Genomic DNA, 9,184 nt, shown 5'->3' with positions numbered 1-9,184 from the left:
AAAAAAAAAATCGAAAACAACTCAAATTGAATCGGAATCGCTAAACAAACGGTGACAAAAGGAATGTTAGCGTATTAATATATAGCTAGAGTAGATCATTACACTTCAACATAAGCTCAAGTCTTGAAATGACACAAAACAAGTAATTTTTAGCAAAAAAAACCGACTTCAATTCTCATATAAAAATATATATATATATATATTTTATGATCTAAACCAGATTAGTATGGGACCATTTCTGAGACACTACCTTTCCGATGTAAAAAGAATTATCGAAATCGGTTGACGTGGTCCAAAGTTATGCGGTAACATACATAAAACAACAAATATTCCGACGAACTGATAACCTCCTCCTTTTTTGGAAGTCGATTAAAAACTGAGACACGTAAACTTAATTTTGGGTCGTAGATTATGGATCTGTATACCGTTTTTCCAGATCAGTAATTTTTATGAAAAAAAATTAAATTTTGACAACGCAAAAATTAAAATAGTAACAAATCTTTTGTAATTTTTCTATATTAAAGCCTGCTCTTTTGCGAAAAAATCAAGCTACTTACGATGAAAGTCGATGTAAAAAGACGTGTTTTGAATGGTCAAATGAAAATTTGTAATAATTTTTTTTATGAAATACATAGAAGCAAGAAATAATGTTACTCATACGTCATATCGTACATGGCCGTACTCTTGCACGACGTATGTATGTATGAATAACATCTTGCATATTGAAATTGGAATTATTTTTCAATCGCAGCATAAACTTAAAATGAAGAATCTTGCGAAAATTACCTGATCTAGAAAACCAGTGTACAAATCCGTAATCTACGACTCTTAATTAAGTTTAAGTATCTTGGCATTCTTTGTATCATTTTAATGCCCCATTTCTTCCTAACGTATGAGATTAAAAAAAAAAAATATTTGCTTTATGGTTTCAATAAGAAATGAACTAATGGACAATGAAAAAATCAATCTATATCTACACATTTGAGGTGTAATAGCCATTTCCACCAACAGCTTAACTACAGCTAAGAGCTCAGATAAAATGGAAGACCCAGACCCATATATAGTAAAAGCTCCAAGTCTTTTTGCATTCCCAGGTAACATTTTTTTATGGCCCCATTAAGTTTGCGTGCGTTTGCCTCAGTAATTTTAGAAAAAATGGAAAAGGGCTAAAAGTCAATACATACATACATACATACATGTAGTTTGGAGACATATAGAGAGCAAATTGGACGATGGCGTTTCAATTTTGTACCGTGGAAGGGCAACATTTTTTGCAAGAAATGAAAACACCACTATTTAAAAACATGTAAATTTTATTTTTAAAAGAGTGAAAAGTCAGTTCGGCGCTCAACCGCGACATTACGACATTTTATTAAAGCTTGATAACTAAACCGCTTTTTAAGTAAATCACACTGTTGCGTATACGCAACAAGCAAGACGTCCTAAATATGATAATTAACCGTTATAATCGCATAATCCTTAATCGTCAAAATATTGTTAAAATATTGATCGTTTGATTACTAGGGATTCGAAGACAAACCACAATTTCACACTGAAGCCGGATAATAAAACAAAGCTTATCTATTGAGCATTCTTTGATATATGTGTACATACATACATACATTTATAAGTTTTGCAGACATTTATAAGTTTTGTTTGGTAAGCTTCTCGTGGCCAGGTATGAAAAAGCGTTTGCGATGTGGAGCTTTTCTAGCTTTGAATTTATAGCATGCTTTCATTAATATTTTGCTTACGGAAAGCTTTTACACTTTAAATGTCTGCATAGCTTTTTGCTATATTAAGTTGCATCCCCTTTTTTTAAGCTTATGAATAAGAAGAAACCAAACATCAAGCATACAAAATTCCCTCTACTATAGCTAACATACTTACGGTTACGGCATGAAAACGAGAACATTAGGGAATGGCGAATGTTGAATAAATTTTTATACTTTTAAACTTTGTATAATGTTTAACAATTGTTGTTGTAACCAGGGCATTAAGTGCGGTGTTTCCAACACAAAATATATTTTTAACCGAACTCCGAATTGTGTGATAGCTCTAAATGCTTTACGCGCTTTATGGAATGCAGCTTAAGGTACAGCCCTTAGTCAGGGATAGTACATAATGTAAACCCGACTTACCACTCATATAATGGAACAAATATTCAATAAATTTAAAATTAGCACTTCAAACGTATATTTTTACATTCAAATTTACGTGTGTGAATACATCTACATATGTACATACACACATAATAAATAACACGGTATAAAAGTGTAAATAATTGTTAACTATTTAAAAGAAAATAGTCGCACTGAATCCATGTATTCTAAGGAAGCTAAAAGTAGAAGAAAATTTTAATTAGTGATGAAATGAAAATTGTGCGTTTGTATAAACATACGTACATATATATCTATGAAATAAAGTGTGTTAGGAATCTTCATATTCGAGACATGCGCTCATTAATAAAAAAAAAAAAAACGTCCAACCTATATAAGTGACTGTTGAAAGGGGTGCTGTTTATTAGTTCCCTCAATTCTGAATATGTAAGAACAAGCTTTCTTTCGTAGACTGATCCAAAACTTTGTAAGGAAATCTTTAAAAAATCCTTCCAACTACGTTTCCGGTGTCGTTTAGGATTCATTATCACGTCGATAAACTTTTAAGGTCTTTGCTTGAGCAAAAAGTCGAATAACCGAAATATCGATGAGTTTGTGAATGAAACTGTTTTCTTTTATAAGACATTTGCCAATTCTGGCAACTAACTTGAAAGCTCTATACAATACTAATTGAAAGATTTTCTAACGAAAAAGTCTTAACGTAGTGCTGTTCGCCTTTTACCAATAAGTTTTTTAAAAATTGAATGAAATTAAAAATATATACAATTTTTTCCCTTTAAAACAATAAAAACTAAAAAATAAAACTAAACTAAAAAAATACATCAATAAATTAAATTAAAATAAAGCAAAAATTAACAAAAATATTTTTAAGAATTTAATTAATTTTTCTCTCCTAAAACAATATATTCTAAAAATTAAATTAGAAAAAGAAAAAATAAATAAAAAAAGAAAATAGTACTTAAATTTTAAATGAAACTAAAACAAAAAAATCTTATTTTAAAACAAAATTAAATTTAAAAAAAATTAAAATAAAAAGTTAGAAAAACCAAAAAAAATCAAAAATATCCTTAAAACTAAATAAACAGTAGTTTTTCTTTTTTAAACAATAACATCCAATTAAAACACAATGAAATAAACAAAATAAAAACAAATTAAATCAAAAAATAAATAAAAGAAGTTTCTAAAAATTTTATTAAATTAAAGAATTATATATTTTTCAACAATAAAATCTTAACATTATAAGAAATTAAAGAAAATTTCTTTTTAAAACAATAACATTTAAACATTAAAATAAATTGTGAAGAAAAAATATAAATTAAAAAGAAAAATACATAAAATTATTTTCAAAAAAATTAAAATACAAACATACATATATTTTTCTTTTTAGGGGCCAAATTCATAGAAAAGAAAAAAAGGCCGCTGTTAAGCAAGCCTGTGGCACTAATAATGTCAGCTGGGCGATCAAGCGAAGGATACTTCTTGCCAAAATGTGCTCCCTTGGGCTCGGCAAGCAACTCATAAGGAGAGCCGTATTTCGAAGAAAAAACACTACGCTCCACAAATATTTTATCATGGCCGTTTTTTATATGGCGCAAGAAATGTGGACGATGTCTAATTACAAAAAAATAAGAATCTAAAGATCTGAGCCTACATAAATCATAGATGGCATGTAGACAATGTATTCTTTTAGTTTCGAACGTTTGGATTGATCCCAGAAAATTGTATTGACCTCAACAGAAAAGCATTCAATTCTTACGTGTTATTCCTATGGGAAAAATCGATCGATGCTGCACTATAATAGAGATGGGAGATTCATGGAGGACTATTACTATACCTTATACGATTTTTTTTTTTTAACTTGGTTCAATGTACATACATGTGCGTGCAACTAATTAACAACGGCGTACCCCTGTGGATTTTTTCGACCTATACAAGACATACTGAGTAGTCAGAAATAAAATTGTTATGGCTTGAGTAAAACGAAGGCATGACTTGAAAATGCATAGTAAAAACCGTTATAAGAGTTATTACAGTTTGTATGCAAAAGTAAGTAAGTAGAACTATCGTGCATATATTTAATTAGTTAGCAACGCATTTGAATTCCCTTGCTTTCCTGCGAAGCCACTTAATTTTGCTAGATTTTCATACAAAAACTTAATTTTAGTTAGTATAGCTATAACTACAGGCGGCTATAAAGGAAATGTGAAACAAAGAGTTTCAGTCCATTTTAAAATTATTGATTTCAAAGCTATTCAATGCTAAATTAGAAATACAATGGTAAGACATATTTCACGCATAAATATAGCGGATGAAACCATCGAAGGAAATAAACTATGCGTAGATAATTTAAAAAAGGACCCAGGCAAGACGGCAAATAAAGCTCCTTTGGCGATTTGTGAAAAATTATGAAGCACATGAGCTGTCGACATTGTAAAAGCATGATTTCGTGATGTGAGGCCCCTTGGAAGGTATTCCAGGAAGAGACCGATTAGAGTTCGCAAAGAAATACCGCCTCTGGACTCTTACTGAATGGGCAATTTTACTGTTTTGTGATTAAACAAAGTTAAATAGGATTGCACCAGATAGGAAAAGGATATTGCACCGCCCGCAATACAGGAACCTGGGAGCTCTTTCTACTATACCAACACTAAAATATTCCGGAGGCATCATAATGCTTTGTTGGCATGCTATGATGATAATGGATTTTTCAACTGGATAATGACCCATAACTCAGCAGTCGGTGCGCAAACTAACGGGTTTAGGTCCAAATGGGGATTATTTAAGCAGAAATGCATGCAAAATCTTTGGAGCCACTTAAAGGAAAAGGTTCGGCTTCACAATGCTAGAAATTTCAGAGAATTTTCTGATGAATACAAAAGGCACAAAGATATCGTTTCAAAGGACATTTGAATAAAATTTAAGAGATAGATGCCACTTAGATGCTAAGCTATGATCGAAAGTAGTCGATTTGGTACCAAATATTAACGTAAGCAATTTTTATTTATAAAGTTTTAACGAGGACCAGTCAATCGTGGCTAATTAGCTGCACGCCCGTTGTTGAGTATCAAGACTCGAAGATGTTCATTTAATTAAAATCCTCTGGACATAGACCCAAAAATCGTCCTGCTAGTAGTTGAGTAATCGTCGTTGTTAATTAGTTGCACTCAACCATGCGTATTTACATATATACATACATATATCTAGAACATCAACATGCATTTGCTTGTACATACATACCTCGAAATGAGTTCGACACCGTTTAAATGTAAGGTTGGGTTCGGTTTTGTACTGTTTTAATGTTGTATATGCACGTCGAAGTTCCTGTGCATAGAATCCTATCTCCTTGTCGCTCAATATGTCCAACAAATTATTTTCGCGATCCCAATAGAACAATAAATGGCCGTCATAGAAAGCCTTAGCCAAAACATATAACATCTGAGGATAAGAAAATATGTTTGTAAGTAGCTGCATATACATAGATACATAGTGCCAGGGTTGTTGCGAATATTCGCATTTGCATTCGCAACCGCGGAGCTTCCGCATTAATTTTGACATTCGCATTCGCAATAATCAATGCGGAGCTTTTGCGAATGCAAATGTTTATTTGGCAAACAAAATGACAAATTTAAGCCAATATTTTTTGCCGCACAAAGGATTATTTGTGTAAAAAATCTGATCAAAAGTCAGATTTATCTACTTTGATAAAAGTGTCTTTAAACACATTATTTCTCAAGCTATATAACCGAGCTATCAATGGGCACACAGTGGTCCTCAAGCATCATTTCTGACAAAATATTTTTTTATTATTACTTTTATTTCAACATAGTTTGATTAAAAGAAAAATACTGATAAAAATAAAATATTTCACACAAATAGGGTTGAAATTTTGAAATTCGTGCCCGTATTTTGTTTGTAAGGCTATGTGCAGTAGTCGGAAAAATTATAGCCGCACCAAATTTTGACAAGTTTTAAAATATTATTTTAGTTGTTATTCAATTTTGGTTAGTTTTTTATAGTTCATTCTTCAATACAAATTTAAAGGCAGTGTCACACGATTGGATATTTGCCGAAATTGGGTGCAAACCGTATCCCTATCGTGTCAATACCCAAATATTTTTCTTTATCCCAACCACGAAAAATAATTTGTTGAAATTTTTCAATAGAAGATTGCTGTATTGTACCAATATTTTGACTAAAAAAATATTTCCCAATTTTTTTATTTTGTACCAATAGACCAATATCAAATTTATGCAATTTGAAAAAAAAATCAGCAAATTTTCGTAAAAATTGTTCAATTAGATTCTGAGTATAGAGTTTTGTAGCCCATTGAATTCTAGTACAATAAAGTACAAGTTTCAAGTGGCTAAAAATTACCGTTGATTTTTTAGAATTTTTAAAAAAGCTCGAAATTTGTACGAAAGTTTGTTGGTTTTTTTTTTTAATATTGTACAAAGTTGGAAACTTGGATCTACACGGGTCAGAACACCTAAAAGTGAATTACAAAAACTAAAATCTAAAAATCTGATGACGTTACAGGTTCTCCAAATTCTGAAGCGGTTAAATTAATGAGAATGAAGAATTCTTTAGAAAACCCTGAGCCCTGTTTACACAACGATCTTGCAATGATGCTAGATTCTTCAAGTGAAGATGAAAGGCAGGAGGACACAGCCGACATTTTCAAGTTTCTAGGGTAGGTGTGATTTACGACCCTTTAAAAAACAGGCTGCAACCTGAAAAGGCAGCAGCATTACTTTTTATTAAATATAATGTTCCAGTTTTTAAATTCAAGTACTCAATAAGAAAAACATTATTAAAAATTATTAACTTTTACATTTTTTTATTTACCCACATATGTACATCACCTAATTTACTTACCTAAATTATTTCGTAAAATTACTTGACATCCGCATACTACTAAGGTTGATTATGAATTCGTTCTCAGTTCGATATGCATATTGGATATCGAAGGTCATTTTCGAACGTTCGCCAAAATGTTTAGAGGGTATTAATAATCCACCAAACCCCAAAAATGTTTGTTTACGTTTGTTAGTATGAATGTACTGTAGATCGTACCAGATAAAAGTTCAATTTTTCGTTATTTTTTTGGCATTTACAGTCGGCTATAAAAGTATGATTTGTCGATGTTTTCGACTTGGGACGATTTTTTATGTGCCACCAGATCTCTGTTCTTATCACCTAACCTAAGCCTATCACCTATCACCATCCTAAGCCATTAAATTAAAGCTCATCAAAGATCATTGAACTTTTGCTAACGAAATATTTTCGTCAGTCCTGTAGAACCATTTAAAAAAAGCGAGCACGAGCTTTAAAAAAAATGGTTAAATAAGCAATTGGATATTGTTATTGGAAGTCTCCCGAAGAGAACCAGGGCTTTCCGACCGAAAAATATTGATTTGGAAGAGTTTCATGCCATTTCTATGAAAAGTTGTTTTTTTCCCATATAAAATACATAAAAAACTTTTGAACGCTTTGAGGGACCTCTAAATATATCTTGATTTCAAAATAAAAAAATAGGGGCATATATTTTTCGATATAGAAAAATCTTAGGGGTGAGAGCATTAAAATTCCGACTTTACTTAGTGTGGACCACCCTAGTGTGTATACATGTACCATTAAGTATGTATATAACTACATCGATTTTATAACTTAAGATTAAAAAATTGCAAACATAATTCACCGCAAATATGTACATATGTACATTAGGGTGGTCATAAAATGCATGTGGGGGGGGGGGGGGGGTAAAGTCGGAATTTTTAATGCTCGTACCCCGTAGATTGTTCTATACTGACAAAAATATACGCCTATTTTTTTAGTTTGGAAATAAATAATATTTAGAGATGGCTCAAAGTTTTCCTTGTATTTTAAATGGAAACAAGTAAAAAAGTCTAAGTTCGGGTGGAGCCGAACATTAAATACCCGGCGCAAGTATTAAATATAATTTTTCACCTTTCTGAAAACTGCCGTTACATGGTAAGAAGTGTGGTTTTCCCCTATTTCTAACAATTTCGATAGTATGTTCAGTTATACTTAATGGGATAAACTTAATGGTTAAATAAACAATTGGGTATTATTACTGGAAAGTCTTCTGAAGAGAACCAGAGTTTTCCATACCATTTCTACGAAAAGTGTTTTTTTTTATATAAAATACATGGAAATATTTTATATATATTTTTTTTTGATTTCAAAATAAAAAATAGGTGTATATTTTTTCGATATAGAACAATCCTAGGCGGTGGGTGAGAGCATTAAAATTCCGACTTTTCTTTTTTTTTTTACCACCCTAATGTACATACATATGCATGCATGTACATAGCTGTCTTCGTTATCAATGCATGAGGCCTAAGTATCATTATTTCTTTGGAAAAGCGCTTTTTTTTAAATCCGTTAGTTTACTCTCAAATACACTCGTTTACGAAAGTTTAAACCAAAACTTTTAAATATGAGATTTATGGAATCGGACATCATTTTCTGGGTAATATAAAAAGTGGTTTTTCCTCCTGCACAATTTATTTATGGCATCTTTCATTGATAACGAAGTTTTGCACATTTACTTTTACATGTATGTACGTATATGTATGTATTTAAATACAGATGTGTACATAGGTTTGTTCGTCGAAAATCCAGCAAGAATTATCCAACACTCAAAATATCAGAGAGTAAGAAAAAATTCTCTCAAATTCTCTCTCATGTTGAGAAACTTGCAAATTTCTGCACGAACGCAAATTTGCAGGAATTTGCAAGTTTCGCTGCCAGCTGGCGTCCACGGTTGCATGTCAAACATAAAAAATTTTTATAGAATTTTTAAAATTCTTTCGGATGGCCTAAAACAGGATATACATGTATATTTCTTGTTGTTCTGACTTTCTTTAACATTCATTTCAATTTCTTCATCGTACTAGCTGTCGGGTTTCTTAAATCGACTCTGGTTGCAATTGCATTCCGATTGCGAATACCATTTTTTTCAGCCGAATTAAGTTCAAATCATTGGAATTAACTAAATTAATTATATCAACAATTATTTACTTCCTTTTTTCATAAAAAAA

General features: G+C 31.3%; 2 protein-coding genes across 5 annotated transcripts in view; both read right to left on the bottom strand.

Annotated features, from left to right (window-relative positions):
* Nucleotides 1–9,184, bottom strand: part of LOC118742685 (G protein alpha o subunit) — a gene marked incomplete in the record, with an annotated part of 381,368 nt that overhangs the window by 46,842 nt on the left and 325,342 nt on the right.
* Nucleotides 2,304–9,184, bottom strand: part of LOC118742684 — a 37,109-nt gene continuing 30,228 nt past the window's right edge. For all 4 annotated transcript variants that reach the window (XM_036474940.1, XM_036474939.1, XM_036474941.1 and 1 more), the window contains exons 4-5: nt 5,358–5,555; nt 2,304–2,338 (exon numbers count right to left, since the gene is read on the bottom strand). In XM_036474940.1, coding sequence (XP_036330833.1) covers nt 2,330–2,338; nt 5,358–5,555 — 207 coding nt within the window. In that variant the 3' untranslated portion in view covers nt 2,304–2,329. The remainder of the gene's footprint in view (nt 2,339–5,357; nt 5,556–9,184) is intronic.

This window comes from Rhagoletis pomonella, unplaced genomic scaffold (assembly GCF_013731165.1).
Source record: "Rhagoletis pomonella isolate Grant_MI unplaced genomic scaffold, Rhpom_1.0 Rhpom_scaffold_00007, whole genome shotgun sequence".
NCBI lineage: Eukaryota > Metazoa > Arthropoda > Insecta > Diptera > Tephritidae > Rhagoletis > Rhagoletis pomonella.
The sequence above is the reverse complement of the archived record's forward strand: the minus strand, read 5'-3'. Positions and strand labels throughout refer to the sequence as shown.